This window comes from Monodon monoceros, unplaced genomic scaffold (assembly GCF_005190385.1).
Source record: "Monodon monoceros isolate NGI ecotype Baffin Bay Population unplaced genomic scaffold, NGI_Narwhal_1 Super_Scaffold_11, whole genome shotgun sequence".
NCBI classification, from domain to species: Eukaryota; Metazoa; Chordata; class Mammalia; order Artiodactyla; family Monodontidae; genus Monodon; species Monodon monoceros.
Genome location: NW_021703767.1, coordinates 55,510,970 through 55,534,568, shown reverse-complemented (window position 1 = coordinate 55,534,568; position 23,599 = coordinate 55,510,970). Strand labels below are relative to the sequence as shown.

At 34.5% G+C, this 23,599-nt stretch overlaps 1 protein-coding gene across 8 annotated transcripts in view; it reads right to left on the bottom strand.

Annotated features, from left to right (window-relative positions):
- Window positions 1-12,682: 12,682 nt before the first annotated feature.
- DZIP3 (DAZ interacting zinc finger protein 3) overlaps window positions 12,683-23,599 on the bottom strand; it is a 131,584-nt gene continuing 120,667 nt past the window's right edge. For 6 of the 8 annotated variants that reach the window (XM_029214295.1, XM_029214292.1, XM_029214299.1 and 3 more), the window contains 7 exons: window positions 23,268-23,393; window positions 21,070-21,209; window positions 17,910-18,030; window positions 17,269-17,415; window positions 17,083-17,184; window positions 13,459-15,517; window positions 12,683-12,925 (listed from right to left, as the gene is read on the bottom strand). In XM_029214295.1, coding sequence (XP_029070128.1) covers window positions 15,407-15,517; window positions 17,083-17,184; window positions 17,269-17,415; window positions 17,910-18,030; window positions 21,070-21,209; window positions 23,268-23,393 — 747 coding nt within the window. In that variant the 3' untranslated portion in view covers window positions 12,683-12,925; window positions 13,459-15,406. The remainder of the gene's footprint in view (window positions 12,926-13,458; window positions 15,518-17,082; window positions 17,185-17,268; window positions 17,416-17,909; window positions 18,031-21,069; window positions 21,210-23,267; window positions 23,394-23,599) is intronic. The other 2 variants (XM_029214293.1, XM_029214298.1) reach the window with 2 other exon arrangements.

Below are 23,599 nucleotides of genomic sequence, written 5' to 3'. Positions count from 1 at the left end.
AAGAAATGACCCCTGCACATTTCAGATCAAGCTTTCCCACCAAAGTCACCAGACACACACAGACTCCACAGGGATGCTCCCGCACAAGGTCATGACTTTATGATTGGGATAGGTAACTATTTCACTCAATTTCATAGAGACAGAGAAAGTTAAGCAAAATGAGAAGACAGAGAAATTTGTTCCAAATGAAAGAACAAGAAAAGACCCTTTGAAACAGAGATAAACAATTTAATAGATAAAGAGGTCAAAGCATTAGTAATAATAATGCTAACTGAACTAGAGAAAAGAATAGGTGAACACAGTGAGAATTTTAACAAGGAACTAGAAAATATTAAAAAGAATGGAAGTCAGAGCTGAAGAATACAATAACAGAAATTTTAAAAAAACACACTAGAAGGAATTAACAGCAGATGAAGTGATACAGAAGAAAGCATAAGTGATCTGGAAGAAGAATGCATAAGTGATCTGGAAGATAGAATAATGGATATCACTCATGCAGAACAGCAAAAATAAAAACAAAAAAAAAATGAGACAGTTTAAGGGAGTTCTGGGAAAACATCAAGCATGCTAACATTCTCATTATAGGGGTCCCAGAAGGAGAAGAGAGAGAGGGGTCAAAAACGTATATGATGAAATTATGGCTGAAAATTTCCTGAACCTGAAGAAGGAAACAGATATCCAGGTACAGGAATCACAGAGAGTCCCAAACAAGGTGAACCCATAGAGATCAACACCAAGATGTATCATAATTAAAATGGTAAAAGTTAAAGAGAGAATTCTAAAGCAAGAGAAAAACAAAGAGTTACATACAAGAGAACCCCCATAAGGCTATCAGCTGATTTTTCTGTAGAAACTTTGCAGGCCAGAGGGAGTGGCATGATATCTTTAAAATGTTGAAAGGGAAAACCTACAACCTCAGATACTCAGTAAGATTATCATTCAGAATTGAAGGAGAGATAAAGAACTTCTCAGACAAGCAAAATCTAAGAGTTCATCAATACTAAACCAACCCTAAAAAGAAATGTTAAAATGTCTTCTCTAGGTGGAAAAGAAAAGACTACAAGAAGAAGAATTTATAGGAAAGGAAAAATCCCACTACTAAAGGTAAATACATAATAAAGGCTATGTAGTATGTAGTATGAAGATTTAAAAGACAAAAATTATAAAATCAAATATAACTAAAATAAACAGTAAAGAAATATATATGAAGATGTAAAATATGACATCAAAAACACAAAATGTGGGGGAGGGGAGAAAAATAAAAGTAGATCTTTTAGAATGTGTTTGAACTTAAATAACTTTCAGTTTAAAATGGGTAGATATAGTCAGGGGTCAACATATATGTACCTCATGGTAATCACAAATCAAAAACCTACAATAGATACACAAAAACTAGAAAGAAAGGAACATAAGGATAGCACTAAAGAAAATCATCAAACCATAAGGGAAGAAACTAAAAGAAGAAAAACTAGAAGGATTACAAAAAGGTAACAAAATGGTAATAACTACATTCCTATCAATAATCACTTTAAATGTCAATGGACCAAATGCTGCAAAAAGAAGACACAAGAATGATTTGGATAAAAAATAAGACCCACTTATAAGCTGTTTATAAGAGACTCACGTCAGTGCTAAAGACATACAGACTCAAAGTAAAGGGGATGAAAAAAGATATTTCATGCAAATGGAATCAACAAGAAAGCTGTGGTAGCAATACTCTTATCAGAGAAAATAATCTTTAAAACAAAGTCTATAACAAAAAACAAGAATGGAATTATATAATGATGAAGGGATCAATACAAGAAGAAGATATAACATTCATTAATATATGTACCTAATATAGGAGCACCTAAATATATAAAGCAAATATTAACAGATAAAGAGATAAATTGACCATAATACAATTACAGTAGGAGACTTTAACACCCCACTTACATCAATGGACAGAGCATCCAGACAGAAAATCAATAAGGAAACAGTAGTCTTAAATGAAACCTTAGAACAGTTGGACTTAATAAATAGCTACAGGACATCCATCCCCAAACAGCAGAATATACATTCTTTTCAAGTGTGCATGGACCATTCTCCAGGATAGATCATATACTAGGCCACAAAACAAGTCTCAACAAATTTAAGAGGATAGAAATTATATCAAGCATTTTTTCTGACCACAATGGTATGAAACTACAAATCAATTACAGGAAGAAAAATGAGAAAAACACAAACTTGTGGAGACTAAACAACAAGCTATTAAAAAAAGCAATGGGTCATAGGTCAATGAAGAAATAAAGAAGAAATCAGAAAATACCTTGAGACAAATGAAATGAAAACCAGAACTTTCTGTTCTATGGGATGCAGCAAAAGCAGTTCTAAGAGGGAGTTTAATGGCAATACAGGCTTACTTCAAGAAACAAGAAAAATCTCAAATAAGCAGCCTAACCTAACATCTAACATTATTGGAAAATGAAAAACAAACAAAGCCCAAAGTCAGCAGAAGGAAAGAAATAATAAAAATCAGAGAGGAAATAATTAGAAACCAAAAAAAAAAGAGAGAGAAAAAAATATAGAAAAGATAACTGAAAGTAAGAGCTAATTTTTTGAAAAGATAAGCAAAATTCATAAGTGTTTAGTTAGGCTCATCAAGAAAAAAAAAGGACACAAATAAAGTAAGAAATGAGGAGAAATTATAACCAATTTGACAGATATAAAAAAATCATGAGAATACTACAAACAGTTATATGCCAACAAATTGGACAACCTAGAAGAAATGGATAAATTTCTGGAAACATATAATCCTCCAAGACTGAATCAGGAAAAAAAAGACAGTCTGAACAGACTGATCACTAGCAGTGAAACTGAATTAGGAATGCCAGTAAACAAAAGCCCAGCACTGGACAGCTTCACAGGGAAATTCTACCAAGTATATAAAGATGAGCTAATACCCATTCTTCTCAAGCTATTCCAAAAAATTGAAGAAGGAACACTTCCCAATTCATTCTGTGAGGCCCCCACTACCCTGATAATGAACTAGAAAAAGACACTACAAAAAAGGAGAAAATTATAGACCAATATCTTTGATGAATATAGCTGCAAAAATCCTCAACAAAATATCAACAAACCAAATTCAACAACACATAAAAAGGATCACACAGCACAATCAAGTGGGATTTATTCCAGGGATGTAAGGGTGGTTCAGTATCCACAAATCAACTAATGTGATGCACCACATTAACAAAAGTAAATATAAAAATAATATGATCATCTCAATACATGCAGAAAAAGCATCTGACAAAATTCAACATCCATTCATGATAAAAACTCTCATCAAAGTGGATATAGAGGGAACATACCTCAACATAATAGAGGCTATATATCACAAACCCAGAGTTAACATCATACTCAATGGTGAAAAGTTGAAAACTTTTCCTCTAAAATCAGGAACAAGACAAGATGCCCACTCTTGCCACTTTTATTTAACATAGTATTGGAAATCCTAGCCACAGTAATCAGACAAGAAAAAGAAACTTTTATCCATCCAAATTGGGAAGGAAGAGGTAAAACTGTCACTCTTTGCAGATGACGTGATACTCTATATAGAAAGCCCTAAAGTCCTCACCAAAAAAACTATTAGAACTAATAAATGAACTCAACAAAGTTGCAGGACACAAGATTAATATACAGAAATCTGTTGCTTTTCTATACACTAATAATGAACTATTGGAAGGAGAAAGCAAGAAAACAATCCCATTTAAAATAGCATTGGGCTTCCCTGGTGGCACAGTGGTTGAGAGTCCGCCTGCCGATGCAGGGGACATGGGTTTGTGCCCCGGTCTGGGAAGATCCCACATGCTGCGGAGCGGCTGGGCCCGTGAGCCATGGCTGCTGAGCCTGCGCGTCCAGAGCCTGTGCTCCGCAACGGGAGAGGCCACAGCAGTGAGAGGCCCGTGTACTGAAAAAAAAAAAAAAAAAGAAAAAGAAAAAGAAAGAAAGAAAATAGCATCAAAGAATAAAACACCTAGAAATAAATTTAACCAAGGAGGTGAAAGACCTATACTCTGAAAACTATAAAACACTGACGAAGAAAACTGAAGATTATTCATGTAAATGGAAAGATATCCCATGTTCATAGATTGGAAGAATTAATATTTTTTGAATGTCCATACTACCAAAAGCACTCTACAGGTTTAATGCAATCCCTATGAAAATACTCATGACATTTTCCACAGAACTACAACAAACAACCCTAAACCACAAAAGACCCCTAATAGCCAAAGCAAACTTGAGAAAAAAGAACACAGCTGGAGGTATCACACTCCCTGACTTCAGACGTGTGCTAGTAAGCAAAACAGCACAAAAATAGACACATAGCTCAGTGGAACAGAATAAGAGCTATGTGAAATAAACCTATGCCTTTATGGTCAATTAATATGTGGCAAAGGAGGCAAGAATATACAATGGAGAAAACATATTCTCTTCAATAAGTGGTGCTGGGAAAACTGGACATCTACATATAAAAGAATGCAATTAGAATATTTTCTCACATCATATACAAAAATAAACTCAAAATGGATTAAAGACATAAATGTAAGACTGGAAACCATAAACTCCTAGAAGAAAATATAGGCAGAACACTCTTTGACATAAATCATAGCAATATTTTTTTGGATCTATCTCCTAAGGCAAAGGAAACAAAAGCACAAATAAACACATGGGACCTAATTAAATTTAAAAGCTTTTGCACAGCAAAGGAAACCATCAACAAAATGAAGAGAATCTACTGAATGGGAGAAAATATTTGCAAATGATATGACCGATACAGGATTAACATCCAAAATAAACAGCTCATACAACTCAATGTCAAACAACAACAAAAACAACAACAAACAGCCCAATTAAAAAATGGACAGAAAAAAAAAAATGGACAGAAGACCTGAATAGACATTCTACAAAGAAGACATACAGATGACCAAGAGGCACATGAAAAGATGCTCAACATCGCTAGTCATCAGAGAAATGCAAATCAACACCACAATAATCACTTTACACCTGCCAGAATGGCTATCATCAAAAAGACCACAAATGTTGGAGAAGATATGATGAAAAGGGAACCCTAGTACACTGTTGGTGGGAATGTAAATTTTTGCAACCACCATTGAAAACAGTATGGAGGTTCCTCATGGAACTTAAAAATACAACTACCATATGATTCAGCAATCCCGCTCCTGGGCATATATCCAGAGAAAACCATAATTCTAAAATATACATGCACCCCAATGTTCATTGCAGCACTATTTACAATAGCCAAGATGTGGATGCAACTTAAATGTCCATCAACAGAGGAATGGATAAAGAAGATGTGGTATATATACATACAATGAAATACTACACAACAATAAAAAAAGAATGAAATTTTGCCTTTTGCAACAACATGGATGGACCTGGAGGGCATTATGTTTAGTGAAATAAGTCAGAGAAAGACAAATACTATATGTTATCACTTATGTGGAATCTAAAAAATAAAGCAAATGAATATAACAAAACAGAAACAGACTCACATATAAAGAAAACAAACTCGTGGTTACCAGTGGGGAGAGGGAAGATGAGAGGGGCAAGATAGAGGTAGAGGTAAAATCTTAATTGTCATGAAATATAGATTATTAATCCACTCTTTCATGGTTAGACCTTTTTGTGTCTTAATTAAGAGGCACATGGGGATTTTTCTCTTATCTTCACACTGACAACCTGGTGGGGCTCTTAGAGGTAAAACTCACAAAACTGGAGTGAGGCCTTCCTTTAGGCTGAGTGCAGGGAGCTTATTCTGAAGCTAGTCCACACTCAGTCTCCAACAATTAGTCAGTCGCCTTTTACTAGTTACTGGCCCCAGCAGAGTCTTCTATTCCCAGTAAGCTGTGATTCTCTGTATTCTCCTCCCCCCATTTTCAGAGTAGCTATTTGCCCTTTGACTTCAATTCTTTGACAGATTCAAGAAGAGTTGTTGATTTTCAGTTTGTTCCGCTTTTTTCTTATTATCCGGTTGGGAGTGATGAATTCCAAGGTCTTCACATGTTGGACTAGAAACTGGAAGTCCTTATGTTTACTTTTGATATTGATTTCTAGTTTAATTCTATGGTCAGAGGATATACCACGTGTTATTCCAACCCTTTGAAAGTTGTTGACAATTGCTTTGTGGCACAGCATATGGTCTGCTTTGGTCAGCCTTCCAAATGTAGCTGAAAAGAACATGTAATCTGCAGTTGCTGAAAGCAGTGTTCTATTAATGTCAAGGTCTGCTTGTTCCATCACTTATTGAGACAGGTATATGAAATATCCCACAATGATTATGGATTCATCTCTTTCTCCTTTTACTTATTTCAGTTTTACAAAGGCTTTGTTATAAAATATCCCCAAATTGAGGATTTTTGTAAATATCTCCCTTGAAATGAGCCCTTTATCATTATCTCTCTCAGTAACCCTAGTAATAATTTTTGCCTTCATGTCTGTTTGATCTGATATTAATGTAGCTATACCAAGTTTATTTGGCTGTGTTTGCATATTACTTTTTACATACTTTTAATTTCAACATTTCTGTATTCTTACCTTTAAGGTGTTTCCCTTCAATATAAAAAATCATTGTTGTTTTTATTTATTCCTTTCATTTATTTTTTATATCTGAGCTTGCAATCCTTGTCTTTCATGTAGAAAATTTCAGTCACTGTTATGTAATATAACTACTAATATATTTGCCATTTAAATCTATTATATTTCTGTTTTCATATTTGTCTTTTGTGCTTTGTTTCTTTTTTGTTTCTTTCTTGCCTTCTGGCTTAATCAACTATTTTTTTTACTATACCATTTTCCCTTCAATTGGCTTGATAGTAATATGTTTTCTTTTTATAATTTCAGGCAGTTACCCCAGAAAGGATTTTTCTTACTATGACAAATGACAAAAATATTAAGAAACTGCACTGATGCTGCAGTTGTACCTCAGTAGCCATTTGCATGTGTATCAGGAATAGAAAGAATTAAAGTTCAATAACAGTAGATTTATTAGAGCAGGGAATTGAGAGTGATATTTACAATTTTAAAATTACTGTTATAATGTTTATTACACACTTAGTATTCTCATCTCCCAAATGGAGATGAAATCTTCCCTACATACCTTCAAAACTTTCAGTCTTCTAGATCATTGTCAGTTACCAATCTTGCTAGGCAGTATTAAGGATTATTAAAGTTTATGTAGTTCAAGTGGATCAATCAAATGTTAGGGAGATGTGGTATTTTATGCAATAGATTTACTACTCAACATTATGGGGCCATGTAAAACTGGAAGTGGGACTAATGGTTCTATTCTTTCCTCCCTTCATTTTAATAAGGATAGTTGAAGACTAAAAAAAAACTTTTAAGAATTTTTCATCAAGGAGTAAATTCAAACAGGTTGAGTGACTAATAGAAGGCTTATTACTTTGAGAACAAAGACTAATACAGATATTTACCAACAATAACTCTGTCAGACAAGTAGTCTTTCCCCCATTTTACAGAGGATTTGGTTGAAAAAAATTTTTTTAATTTGTTTATGATCACACAACATGCCAGATGGAATTCAAAAGTTCAAATCTAGATCTGCCTGAAAAAGCCACTTTTTTCTACACCAATGGTTTTTAATATTTTGTGTGATTCAGAACAACTGGGTACTCATTCCAAACAGATTCCCAGGTGGCCTCTTGGAATATGCAGTTTTATGAACACACCGTGTAAATGTGACATGGCCAGGATTCATATTTAAGATCAATAGTCCATTAGCTCTAAAAACTGCCTACTCAAGAAAATCAGAAACCATATAGTTTTATAATAAATTAATATTCCTTTGTTATTTTTATCTGGCTATAAACCAGATATTCCTCAGCTACTGCAGTCCTAGAATTCTTACATGAGAGGCTATGTGATGAAGTATTCCAGAAGCATTTTATAAATGCAGAGGAGATTTTTAAAATTTTGTTGTTTTATTTTTTTGTTAGTTCCTGATCATTTTTTTTTCTTAATTTAATTTTTATTTTATATTATATTTGACTTAAAATGTTGTATTAGTTTCAGGTATACAGCAAAGTGATTCAATTATACATATATGTATATCCATTCTTTTTCAGATTCTTTTCCCATATACGTAATTACAGATTACTGAGTAGAGTTCCCTGTGTTATACAGTAAATCCTTGTTGATTATTTATTTTATATATAGTAGTGTGTATATGTTAATCCCAAACTCCTAGTTTATCCCTCCTCCCCCTTCCTCTTTGGTAATCATAAGTTTGTTTTTGAAGTCTCTCAGTCTGTTTCTGTTTTATAAATAAATTCATTTGTATCACTTTTTTAGATTCCACATCTAAGTGATATCATATGATATTTGTCTTTCTCTGTCTGACTTTACCTAGTATGATAATCTCTAGGTCCAACCATGTTGCTGCAAATGGCATTATTTCATTCTTTTTTAATGGCTAAGTAAATGAATATTGGAGTGCATGTCTCTTTTTGAATTATGGTTTTCTCTGGATATATGCCCAAGAGTGGGATTGCTGGATCACATGGTAGTTCTATTTTTAATTTTTTAAGAAAGCTCCACACTGTTCTCTATAAATGGTTGTACCAATTTACATTCCCAGCAACAGTGTAGGAAGGTTCCCTTTTCTCCACACCCGCTCCAGCATTTATTGTTTGTAGACACTTGATGATGGCTATTCTGACTGGTGTGAGGTGATATCTCATTGCAGTTTTGATTTCTCTATTAGTGATGTTGAGCATTTCTTCATGTGCTTTTTGGCCATCTGTATGTCTTCTTCAGAGAAATGTCTATTTAGATCTTCTGCCCATTATTTGATTGGGTTGTTTGTTTTTCAATATTGAGCTGCATGAGCTTTTTGTATATTTTGGAGATTAATCCCTTGTCAGTCACTTCATTTGCAAATATTTTCTCCCATTCTGTGGGTTGTCTTTTCATTTTGTTTATGGTTTCCTCTGCTGTGCAAAAGCTTTTGACTTTAATTAGGTCCCATTTATTTTTGTCTTTATTTTCATTACTCTAGGTGGTGGATCCAAAAATATCCTGCTGCAATTTATGTCAGAGTGTTTTGCCTATGTTTTCCTCTAAGAGTTTTATAATATCTGGTCTTACATGTAGGTCTTTAATCCATTTTGAGTTTATTTTTGTGTATGGTGTTAGAGAATGTTGTAGTTTCATTCTTTTACATGTAGCTGTCCAATTTTCCCAGCACCACTTATTGAAGAGACTGTCTTTTCTTCATTGTATATTCTTGCCACCTTTTGTCCTAAGTTAATTCACCATAGGTGTGTGGGATTATTTCTGGGATTCTATCCCGTTCCATTGATCTATATTTCTTTTTTTGTGCCAGTACCATATTGTTTTGATTACTGTAGCTTACTGGTATAGTCTGAAGTCAGGTAGCCTGATTCCTCCAGCTTCATTTTTCTTTCTCAGGATTGCTTTGGCTATTAGAGGGCTTTTGTGTTTCCATACAAATTAAAAATTTTTTTGCTCTAGTTCTTTGAAAAATGCCATTGGTAACTTAATAGGGATTGCATTGAATCTGTAGATTGCCTTGGGTAGTATAATCATTTTGACAATATTGATTTTCCAATCCAAGAACATGGTATATCTTTCCATCCGTTTGTGTCATCTTCAATTTCTTTCATAATCATCTCAGTTTTCAGAGTACACATCTTTTGCCTCCTTAGGTAGGTTTATTCCTTGGTATTTTATTCTTTTTGACGTGATGGTAAATGGGATTGTTTCCTTAATTTCTTTCTGATTTTTCATTGCTAGTGTATAGAAATGCAAGAGATTTCTGTATATTAATTTTGTATCCTGCAACTTTACTAGATTCATTGATGAGCTCTAGTAGTTTTCTGGTAGCATCTTCAGGATTTTCTATCTGCAAACAGTGATAATTTTACTTCTTTTCCAATCTGGATTCCTTTTATTTCTTTTTCTTCTCTGATTGCTGTGGCTAGGACTCCCAAAACTATGCTGAATAAAAACAAACAAAAAACAGGTGAGAGTGGACATCCTTGTTTTATTTACAATCTTAGAGGAAATATTTTCAGCTTTTCACCATTGAGAATGATGTTAGCTGTGGGTTTGTCATATATGGCCTTTATTATGTTGAGGTAAGTTCCCTCTATGCCCACTTTCTGGAGAGTTTTTATCATAAATGGGTGTTGAACTTTGGCAAAAGTTTTTCTGCATCTATTGAAATGATCATATGGTTTTTATTCTTCAGTTTGTTAATGTAGTGTATCACACCATTTGATTTGCATATACTGAAGAATCCTTGCATTCCTGGGATAAATCCCACTTGATCATGGTGTATGATCCTTTTAATGTGTTGTTGGATTCTGTTTGCTAGTATTTTGTTGAGGATTTTTGTATCTATGTTCACCACTGATATTGGCCTGTAATTTTCTTTTTTGTGCTATCTTTGTCTGCTTTTGGTATCAGTGTGATGGTGGCCTCATAGAATTAATTTGGGAGTGTTCCTTCCACTGCAATTTTTTGGAATAGTTTTAGAAGGCTAGGTGTTAACTCTTCTCTAAATATTTGACAGAATTCGCCTGTGAAGCCATCTGATCCTGGACTTTTGTTTGTTGTAAGTTTTTAAATCACAGTTTCAATTTCAGTACTTATGTTTGGTCTGTTTATATTTTCTATTTCTTCCTGGTTCAGTCTTGGGAGGTTGTACCTTTCTAAGAATTTGTCCATTTCTTCTAGTTTGTCCCTTTTATTGGCATATAGCGGCTTGTAGTAGTCTCTTATGATCCTTTGTAATTCTGTGGTGTCAGTTGTAAATTCTCCTTTTTTGTTTCTAATGTTATTGATTTGAGCCCTATCCCATATTTTCTTGATGAGTCTGGCTAAAGGTTTATCAATTTTGTTTATCTTTTCAAAGAACCAGCTTTTAGTTTTATTGATCTTTGCTATTGTTTTCTTTTTTTCTATTTCATTTATTTCTGCTCAGATCATTATGATTTCTTTCCTTCTACTAACTTTGGGTTTTGTTTGTTCTTCTTTCTCTAGTTCCTTTAGGTGTAAGGTTAGCTTGTTTGAGATTTTTCTTGTTTCCTGAGGTAAGATTGTATTGCTATAAACTTCTCTCTTAGAACTGCTTTTGCTGCATTCCATAGGTTTTGGATCACTGTGTTTTTGTTGTCCTTTGTCTCTAGGTATTTTTCGATTTCCTCTTTGATTTCTTCAGTGATCCATTGGTTGTTTAATAACATATTGTTTAGCCCCCACGTTTGTGTTTTTTACAGTTTTTTCTTGTAGTTGATTTCTAATCTCACAGTGTTGTGGTCGAAAAAGATGCTTGATATGATTACAATTTTCTTAAATTTACTGAGGCTCACTTTGTGATCAATCCTGGAGAATGTTCCATGTGCACTTGAGAAGAATTTGTATTCTGTTGCTTTTGGATGGAATGCTCTATAAATATCAGTTAAGTCCATCTGGTCTAATGTGTCATTTAAGGCCTGTGTTTCCTTATTGATATTATGTCTGGATGATCTGTTCATTGATGAAAGTAGGGTGTTAAAAGTCCCTCACTATTATTTTGTGTTGATTTCTCCTTTTATGGCTGTTAGCATTTGCCTTATATATTGAGGTGTTCCTATGTTGGGTGCATATATATTTACAATTGTTATATCTTCCTCTTGGATTGAACCCTTGATCATTATGTAGTGTCCTTCTTTGTCTCTTGTGACAGTCTTTATTTTAAAATCTATTTTGTCTGATATGAGTATTGCTAGTCTAGCTTTCTTTGGATTTCCATTTGCATGGAATAGCTTTTACTATCCCTTCACTTTCAGTCTGTATGTGTCCCTAGATCTGAAGTGGGTCTCTTGTAGACAGCATATATACGGTTCTTGTTTTTGTATCTATTCAGTCAGTCTGTGTCTTTTGGTTGGAACATTTAATCCATTTACATTTAAGATAATTACCAACATGTATGTTCTTATTGCCATCTTGTTGTTTTGGATTTGTTTTTGTAGGTTTTTTAAATTTCCTTCCTCTTTTGTTCTCTTCTCTTATGATTTGATGACTATCTTTAGTGTTGTGTTTGGATTGCTTTTTCTTTTTTGTCTGTGTATCTATTGTAGATTTTTGGTTTGCAGCTACAATGAGGTTTTGATATAGCAGTGTGTGTGTGTATATATTTGTGTGTGTGTGTGTGTATATATATATATAAAATTGTTCTAAGTTGCTGTTCTCTTAATTTCAAATGCATTTCCAATATCCTGCATTTGTACTCTCCTTTTCTCACGATTGCTGGTTTTGATATCATATCTGTGTGTGAATGATTTCCTACCTGAGAGGCTATGTGTATGGATGATTCTTACCTGACAGGCTACATGATAAGGTATTCCAGGAGCATTTTATAAATGCAGAGGAGTTTTGCTAAATTTTGAATCTTGTAAAAAAAATTAACCATGAAATATAATTCATCATCCATATTAGGACGCTGGTGAGAGTAAAAGGGAGCACTATTAATAATATAATATGTCAAGAGAATGGGCATTAACTGGAACCATCCCAAGGAAACCAAGACATCTGAGGGAAAAGTCAAACTTTTCTTACCATGTTGTATCATTATTATATATTTTATTATATACTCAATACCATGTTCATAGTCCAAAACAATCAGTAGGTTTACCATTCATTTCATTTTCTTATCTTGAAGAATATTATTTAAAATAATATTTTGTGTACATTCAATCTGAAATTGGGATGCAGCAATAACGTACTGAAAGAGAAAACCAGCTAAGGCACAGAAGATCTGCATTCAAATCCCGGAATGCCACTTCATAGCTATGACCTCAGACAAATTATTTCCCTCTTATTTGAGCCTCAGTTTCATCATCTGTAAAATAAAAAGGAGAGTATCCACGTTAAAGTTATTAGTGGATCAAATAAAGTAATATTTGATCAAGGAAAGTGTCCCATAAAGGTTGGAAAATATTATTATACACATGGACAATAAATATGAAGGAAAACATTACAAGACGTGTTATCTGACGGCAGCTGCAGTGATATTATAGGATGCTTACAGATTGTTTTTGATGTAAATATTGCTACTTCCCTCACTGAATTTCTGTGCAGTATGGTGTTCTGGATCCTTCAGCAGCCACAGGCATGACAGTGATCACTGTTTATAGAAGAATGGCCACTACAGTTGTCTTTATTGTTAAATTATACTTCAAAAAGAAGAAACATCCCATTCCCTTCAGCATCTGCAGAATTGGATATGACTTTCAAGAGCATGGTCCTACTGTACTCTCACTATATATCAGCTATCCTGTTAAGTCTTCTGGCCCCTTCCTTGGAGCCAAGAACAGCAGTTCAGCACCAATACAGCCTAGCAGCCTGAATTTGTGGAGGAAGCATGTGACTTACTGAGTATCAGGACTCTCAAGTATTAGGACTGGCTCAGCCACTGTTTAGCCACATGACCTAGGGCAAGATGTTCCTGTAAAATGAGGGAATAGATCAGAGGATCATTAAGGACCCTATAAGCTCTGACTATGATTCTAAGGCATACTTGGTATTTTACAAGTCTAGATGACTGCCTTCCTTCTTTTGGATATTTTCCCATCCTTTCTCACAACAGAAGAAAACGTTAAAGCACAATGAAACAGAAATAGATGTTTGAAATAGGGATTTCAAGTAGCTTTAGGACACAGTTAAAGTAATATACACAGATAAAATAGTTATTCAATTAAGAAACATTTATTCTTTCCCACATGAAAGTGAAATTACAGTTGTAAACATACACTAAAAAATATTTGTTTTACAAGGTAATTTGCTATATGACCATGACCTTGAGGTGTTAGACAAGATAATTATTAAAGGCCCTTTAAGTTCTGAATTGTGCAATTCTAAGACATTCTTGGCACTTTACATGTCTAGATGACTGCCTTCATTTGGGGTATTTTCCTCCACATTTTCCAGTCTATTCTCATTAGAGAAGAAAACATTTAGCATACAATTATAGAAATAATAATTTTAAATAGAGATTTAAAGTAAATTCAAGATATATTTACACTGAAATATACAGGTAAAATAGTTGCTGAGTCAGGAAACATTTATTCACAGCATGAATTTCATTAATTTATGGAAAATAATATGAACCGTGTAATATTTTTCTTACAGGGTCACTGAATTCTTTTAATTTTGTAGCTAGAGACATGTACAACACTTATAGAATTTACACAGCACTAATTTCAAAATAGGTTTTTGACCTCTAAGAATGAAAGTTCTCAGTGACAAGCTTTAGATGTGCAGCTTTAGCTCAGTGGGTGTCAACTCTGTCATAAGAAGCAACTATACACAAACAGTAACCCCCCAGCATGAGAAAGTGAAATTAGAAACTTTTAAGGCAGAAAAAAAATCTCTCCAAAGTATAAACGATTAGGGTCCAAAGAGCATGTTTACAAATGACCAAAGTTATTCAACTGAGCAAATGACTTAATTTGCACAGTAACTTTACTTACTGCTTCCTGATTTCTAATTCTGGGGACTATTTATGCTGTACCTACTGTGAAAGACATTGAGAACAGTAAGAATCATCAGACATGGTCCCAGAGGTATACTGGTAAATGTTTAATAACCAGCTCTTGAGGGGAAAATAAGCCCTTACTTACAGCATTTACCAATTTCTATGGTGTAAAATACTCCCACTATGGCAGATTTCAAGCTACCAACAATTTGAATAACTGGCTCACAAAATTCCTGAAACTAACAGTTGTTTCTCATAAACCAGTATAAGCCAGCTCGAAAACACCACTGTTTGGCCCCCACCCTCAAGTAGCTCATAATCTATTCATAGGTACGTATTTTAGAGAATAGAAAAGAATAGGGAAGATAGAGATAAAATGTAAATAAATAATATATACTTTTATAATCAATTTTAAAAGTTAAAAGGAACAATAGAATCTGTGGAATTTTCCTACTCTTGTCATTTATTTCATGAAATTAAAGTTTAGTATATTTGGGAGAAAGTAAAGGATGAGTGGAATAAGGACAAAAAAAGACATCCTAGTATACATGCTAACAGTAATCATCTTTATGTTGGAAGAAAATACCTGCTAAGGTAAGGGCAAATATAATGTAACTTTTAAAATTCTATCTATCTTCTTTAAACCTGTTCAATTCAGTTCACAGTCCTGAAGATTTGTCCTCTCCTCTTTGGCTGCAGCTTTGATGAGTTTAGCTAGCTTATTTTGCATAATACTGAAGCACGTACTGCTTCACATCACTCACACGATCATCAGCCCAAATAAAAGGCAAAACTAAATGCTGCAGTCTGAAAATTGAACTTCCCTTGCATAGTCACCCCGTTGTATCAGATCTTGGGCAAGTGCTGGCTGGGGTGATCAGGAAATTCTTCTGGTAGCAAAACGTGGAGTCTGCAGGTTGGGCATGTCCCCTGTTGCATCAACCAAGGTCTAATGCACTAAGGAGCAAAAAGATTCAATGTCAGTCTCTCAGATTTAGCCTAGCAGAGGCAGCTGTTACTCCATACATCAGCGTTGCCAACCAACATATCTTCCAGTGGATCTCAGAGCCTTATTTGGTGGATTGCCATGAAAACTTCTGCAATCATGGAACTTTGTCTGTGATTTGCTGAGCAATATAGTTGGTAACAGGAGAACACCTTTCAGCCAGTTTATTCTATTAAGATCCTTCCCCCCAACCCCAATCTTCAGGAAGACTAGTTCTTCCTAATAAGGAGACTGAGGAAACCTATTACATTTTTTCTCTAGTTTATTATATATTATTCTAATTTATAATCTAGAAAAAGTTATCCCTAAACATACAAATGTCACAAATACCTTGTATCAAGTGCTTATGGTGTTCTGAAGTTAAAATCCCTAGATAATGGATATACTTTTCAGATCGCTCTTTCTTTGGTCATAATGGTAGTACTCTTTGGCTATGAACTATATATTAAGTTATTTGCTTGAATACTGACTCTCCAAAAACAAATCATTTTTACATGAATGAATAATGGAGACCCAAGTCAGATGAGAGAGGATTAAGAATAGGCAATAGATATGAGGCCCATTAACTTTAGAGAGTAACCTGAATGAATTACCTGCTTTCTATTCAATGAGCAATGGCGAAGAATAAAATAAGATTTGTGAAACATTTATTTTCTAAATGGATCTTTAGGACTTTTAAAACTTCAAATGGGAAAAACAGATGGCTAAGTATCTATCCTGGAGGTCTTCTGGGATTAGCCATTCTGTGTATATCTCTTCTTATCCAAGCAGATACAAAACATAATTCTGTACCAGGTATCACATATCTTTGAAATGATGTTTTACAGATACGGCTTGAATGAGCTGGCTTATTGTTCACTTCCCTGAGAAGCCTTTCTTGTGTAAGATTATCTTTTCCTGTGTCAAATTACACCTCTGCATCAGAAGACTTGGATCATAAACTGTATATCAATAGCACTTGCACAGCAACAACACCAGAAGTTAATCTATATAAATGCCAATAATCTATATAAATGCCAATTAACAAAAGATATGCCAGCCTCCCATTTTTATAACATCAACACTCAGGCCTCAGCATCTTCAAAAGCAAATACAGGAGCCTGGACAGACTGTTAAGTCTTATGCGTTATAACAGCAGTTGGCTATCATTAGGTGTGGACAAAGGACACTATTTATAACAAGCCAAGGTGAAGTGGCACTGCTGCTAAACTGCCAACTGCCAAGTCAATCAACATTCCTTCCCGTTCTGTTCAAAGGAACTGCCACTCTGTCCCATTAAATCTCATCATTGTCCCCTTCTCCTGCTAGGTGTATCTAGATCTGAGAAAACACAATGCAATCCATGGCCAGGTATGGGAAAACATATAAATGCTTCTGTGCGGTACCCAAAAGCCCAGAGTTATATCCAGTGAAATTCATGACACAGTAGTGGATGATACATGTATACAATTTCAAGGAATGCAGTATGAATTTCACTTAATTGATTAATGGCAAAATATTAAAAAGATAAGTTCACCTGAGAGTGGAATTTGTGCGCACAGGGCAAAACTGAGAGGTTTTCTGGAGAGAGATTCTCATGACAGATCACACAAGGTTCCTCTTCCTCTTCCTCATCATCCTAGGGAGAATACACATAAGGTTAAATTCAGCTCATTTCTCTCCTCTAACTTTAAATGTATTCAGAATCAAGTCTCAGTCTCACCAAATTATTGGCTCCTTCCCACGTGGCAGGACCTTGTGAACCGAGGGGCCTCCGGGCTGGTTTTGAGGGCTGGGCAGCATTAGCCTGAGGTGGAGGAGTATGGCTGGGTGAAGCACTATTACCATTTGGCATGGATTTTCCTTGACTCTGAAAATTAGAATATTATACTTATTATTTTTTTTAGAATTGAACTAAAACAGGAAGAACTGATAAATACCATAGAATAGGCTACCGTGAGAATTAGCAAAAGGGTAAAGGTTAATCAGGTTCATGAGAAATCTTGAAATAAATGTTGGCAATATTACTTAAATACTAAGAACCAGGTAAAACCAAAAATAACTCTAGGTGCTCTTTCAATTAAAACAAGTCTTTGCAGAAAATTAGAAAAAATGTCTCCTTTTAGAGCCATTCAAAATAACCTAGAGTAAATTTCAAGAGGGTCAGTTTTATTCTAGAATGATCAGGTGGTGTTTCCCATGCCATTTGTCAAGCTGAATTGTTTGTTGTTAATAGATGATTTAATATGATTATAGACTGATTTCCTGATCATATAATGGAGATAATTAATATGGCTAACTACTAAAGATAAGGGCCAGGAGATAAAGTTGTCTTTTCTTTTTTTCTTTTTTCTTTTTTTTTACCTGAGATCTCTTGGGGTCAATAAATTGGGAAATCTTGTGAACAATTTCATCAAATGTCAGTCTAGATAAGGACTTCCCATGAGTATCCTTCAATTTCCGTAAGAAATCTGTAAGCTTCTTTCTGGAAGAGATCAAGGAAAGAGCACTGGTGATTTTCCTACTGCCTTGAGGATGCGCCCTCCAAAGGAGCTATGAAATCCTATCACAGGATTGATATGTAGCATACAGATGTGACCCTTTAGATTTCTGATCTAAAAAAGTGATCACAGGTCCATCTGCATTTATTTTAAACCAAAATGAAAACTCCTAATGTATTGATTAATGATACTTAATGTGTTTGTGAGTAATAAAGTTTAGTATTTATTTTCTTTCCAAAAAGAGATTTTTAACTGTTTTTAAAAGCTCACTGTGTGAAAATTAAGTTTGTTATCTACTTATTTATGTACTAAGCTCATTATATCATATCTCTCAATGCTCTCTCACTCAAGACTAAAATATTCTCTATGACATAAATCACAGCAAGATCCTTCTTGACCCATCTCCTAGAATAATGGAAATAAAACCAAAAATAAACAAATGTGACCTAATAAAACTTAAAAGCTTTTACACAGCAAAGGAAACCATAAATAAGACGAAAAGACAACCCTCAGAATGGGAGAAAATATTTGCAAATGAAGCAACTGACAAAGGATTAATCTCCAAAATATACAAGCAGCTCATGCAGCTCAATATCAAAAAAAATAAACAACCCAATCCAAAAATGAGTGGAAGACATAAACAGGCATTTCTCCAAACAAGACATACAGATTGCCAACAAACACATGAAAAGATGCTCAACATCACTAATCATTAGAGAAATGCAAATCAAAACCACAATGAGGGGGGCTTCCCTGGTGGCGCAGTGCTTAAGAATCCACCTGCCAATGCAGGGGACACAGGTTCGAGCCCTGGTCCGGAAAAATCCCACATGCCACAGAGCAACTAAGCCCGTGCACCACAACTACTGAAACTGTGCTCTAGAGCCCACGAGCCACAACTACTGAGCCTGCGCGCCACAACTACTGAAGCCCACACGCCTAGAGCCCGTGCTTTGCACTAAGAGAAGTCACTGCAATGAGAAGCCCGCGCGCCACAATTAAGAGTAGCCCCCGCTTGCTGCAACTAGAGAAAGCCCACGCGCAGCAATGAAGACCCAATGCAGCCAAAAATAAATTTAAAAAAACAAAACAAAACACAATGAGGTATCACCTCACTCCAGTAAAAAATCTAGAAACAACAAATGCTGGAGAGGGTGTGGAGAAAAGGGAACCCTCCTGCACTGCTGGTGGAAATGTAAATTGATAGAGCCACTATGGAGAACAGCATGGAGGTTCCTTAAAAAACTAAAAATAGAACTACCATATGACCCAGCAACCCCACTACTGGGTATATACCCGAGAAAACCATAATTCAAAAAGATACATGTAGCACAATGTTCACTGCAGCACTATTTACAATAGCCAAGACATGGAAGTAACCTAAATGTCCATCGACAGATGAATGGATAAAGAAGATGTGGCACATATATACAATGGAATATTACTCAGTCATAAAAAGGAACAAAATTGAGTTATTTGTAATGAGGTGGATGGACCTGGAGTTGTCATACAGAGTGAAGTAAGTTAGAAAGAGAAAAACAAATACCATATGCTAAGGCATATATATGGAATTTATAAAAACGGTACTGATGAACCTAGTGGCAGGGCAGGAACAAAGACACAGATGTAGAGAACGGACTTGAGGACACAGAGGGGGAAGGGGAAGGTGGAATGTAGTGAGAGAGTGGCATTAACATATATACACTACCAAATGTAAAATAGATAGTGGGAAGCAGCTGCATAGCACAGGGAGATCAGCTCAATGCTCTGTGATGACCTAGAGGGGTGGGATAGGGAGGGTGGGAGGGAGGCTCAAGAGGGAAGGGATATGGAGATATGTGTGTGTGTGTATATATATATATACAGCTGATTCACTTTGTTGTACAGCAGCAACTAACACAACATTGTAAAGCAATTATACTCTAATAAAGATGTAAAAAAAAAAAAGACTAAAATATTCCTTTTTAACTATGTTACTATCAGTCTCTTTCTGTCATTGTTAATAGTTCTACTTTTGTAAAATTCAGAAACAGAAAACAAAGATTTAACAGAAAATGAAAGCAAAGACTGAAAGACACATTAATTATGTGATAAAGAAACCTAGGAATATTTTAACTGATGTGTTCTTTTTCCATTCCCATAGCCATTGACCCAAAGCCTGCATATACATTTTTGGTAGGATAGGGTAGGATGATAAAAGTATTTTTCTTTCTCAAATGAAATGTCATGTCACCAGCCTTATAAAACTACCTTTGATTTACTATTTATTTTCTAGATATATTTATAACAACTATATTACAGTTCTATTTTCATTTTCTATTCACTATTATATTTATAAAACCATAATCTAATCCTGAAACATAACGGTACATATGTTAAATAAAAGCATTGGTCTTCAAATGAAAATGCTGGTGAAAACTAGAATTATTTCATTTGATACAAGATTAAAGATAAAAGACACTTCATTTCTGGAGGAGTAGAATTAAATAGCTTTCTGCTGAAGTCAGAACTGTGAAAAGCACACTAAAATAATGATTTCTTGCACTTAACTATGTCCCCTTTCTTTGTCCGCTAACAAAGAAACTACAAGAACCCTCAATAAAATTAAGGAAATAGAAAAGTAAAACCTGATTATGTTTGGGCTTATATGGCATACAATTAACTTAAAATTCACTTTGGAAATAGGTTATTAAGGTCATTATTGCAGCTAGTGGCATAAAATTGGGTAGGTTTACAACTGGTTGTACTTTCAGTAAATGAGCAAACCTAAATTTAAAAGTTTACTCTCTCATGACTTTAAACTAATAATTTTAGGGAAGAGGTTTAGCATTTATACTGAAAACTGTCTCTTCTTAATAAATTTCATTTTCCCTACCAAGGCCATGGTTAGGAAATACTTGTACTTTGTGTGTGTGTGTGGGGGGGGGGGTGTTATATTTCTCTGAAACATTTCATTGGCATAATTATGGCTGTGGAAACTATAGAGTATGATCTGTACCCAACACTAAAAGAGACTGAGGTACCTGGTCTGTTGTGGAAAGGCAGTTTTCAGCCTGTCTGTAATCTTCTCCCAATTCATCATGGGGGGATCACTTCCCAGACCTGCACTGGGAGGCACAGCTTCTCCCACAGGCACTGGCACCGTCCAGGCTATGCTAGTCATCTGTAAGGAGCACAGAGTTACAACCCATCAGCTTCAATTATTAGGAAGCAAGGTTCCATGCCAACATTACATTTCCATACCTCAGAAAATGGGTAGAATGAAGAGGAATACTGACATACATGTTCCCTTTTTAGAATTTTTTTTCCTTACAGCACCATATTTCTAACTGTTTGTATATGTTTACCTTTATTTTAAAAATGGCACATGCTAGTCTCAGTAATTGCAAACATATACAGAAATACATACAGAGTGTGCATTTCTGAAAGCAACCTAAAGTTTGTTAACAGGGGAATAAGTCAATAAATTGTAGCATATCTAATCAAGTCCTTAAAAATAGATTTGTATGTCTGAGCATATGAGATGTCCACAATGTATGTCTCATTTTCTAAAAAAAGTCTACGGCACAGCATTTATGGTAGAACTCATTTTATAGTAAAACATTTTTAAAATGTGTATGCACAGAAAAAGGTCTGTAAGATACAGAATAATCTGTAAACAGTGATTATTTTCTAGGATTCAACAGCAGGGTAATTTTGCTTTCTACTTTATATAATTATTATATACTTTGTATATGCTTTATGTATTTCTACATTATTTGCCTTTTTATAATTAACATATACTACTTTTATAATTAGAAAAATAATGAAGTTTAATTTTCAAACAACTAAATAAACATGAGAATACTACTAGAATATCTGCCCAGTGTCATGAATGTTACAAAGGTCGTATGGAAGTAGTAGCGACAACTTTGAGCCATGAAACCATCAAACAAAGTTTTCCTCATATTTTATGATGGTTCCTTCTTAGAACCATCAAGTTTCTAATTAATATCAGTAATTGAATATTTTTGAAGTGCTTATCTGATTACTAGGATAATTATAAACATGCATCCTGTACCTAAGACTACAGATTATTTTCAAATATAAGGTTATTACTTATGAAAAATTAATAACAGCCACTGAAATTACTCACACAAAGCCTAGTAAGTCAGAGAAAGAGCAGAATATCACCAGAAATCTGGGTTTGCCTCAGTGTCAAGCTTTTTCAGAGGAATCAGGAAGTAATCTTATTAGAAGGTTGAGGTACTTTAATGTTTTCAATAAAGTTTTATTTATAGTTCCTTATAGAATGGTGCAGGAGCAAACCACCTGAGCAACACTGTAATATCATGGTGATAAAAAAGATGTGGTACTTAGTAAATATGTTAAGGCCTAGATACATATTTATTCATAGAGAGGCAGCCTCTACACAAATGAGTAAGTCCATTTGACTATATGTTTCAAAGGGAGGCTGTCAGCAATACATAGGTACAAAATAAACCCCAACTGACTAGAATGTAGTTATGGGAAAGTCAAGATTAGAGAATTTTTTCATTAATTATATTAAACATCAATCATCTGGGAGAAGATTTTTCTTGTAATAAAAAGTTTACCTTGACCAAGATTACAACTAATAATCCTAATCATTTTAAATTTCTCTGTTGCTTCTTCAGGTTTGGATAAAGCCTATATGGCTCTTTGTGGCTAGAAAGATTTATAACTTTATAGTATAATATGTTGCAAGGTGATATTTATATTACCTGTTTATAGATAAACAATGTCCTACTATACACACATACATGTGTGTGTGTATATAAAATTTTTCTTTAGCTTTGTGGTATAATGTTGTGACTTTGGTAGGTTGAAAAGCAAAGAAGCTAACAATCATGCTAAATATAAATTATCTATTAAAAATATCAATCTACCCTGCATTAGTGCCTGTTATAGAAGCAAAACTATAAGAATTCTCTACTATAATACTATATTTATCTTTGTATCTAAAAACTAAGTTATAATCACTTAATGAAATAGTTAAATAATATATATAATGCATTTAATGCAGTGCCTCACATGGAACTATTCATTCAATCATCATCATGATCATCATGATCATCACTACCACCATCACTTCATCATTACTTATCAAGTATATGAACAAAGAGAAGACATTCATTCTGGAAGTCCACTGTAAGTGACAACAAGCTAGTTAATGTATATTCCACCAGGAAGGGATCTGTACCAGTGGGGGTCTAGGTTGACCAGTTGCAGAGATGACTCCAGAACAAACGGCAGGCATTTGAGGAACAGTGAGTACAGGTCTAAAGAAAGATTCTTTCACAACGGGTCTTCCCAAGAACTGCTGTATCTAAAATAGAAAAGATAGAAAATAAAAACAAAACACCCACATATTTATATATTTACATAGTCAATAATCTAAACTCATAGAGCAATTTTTTTTGGGGGGGTAGCTGATTTGAAATCTAGATACAAAGCATATTAGAAACAATGTTGTCATAACGTTAGTTAAGTATATGAATATTTGAAAAAGCAAAGGGCAGTAAAATATACTAA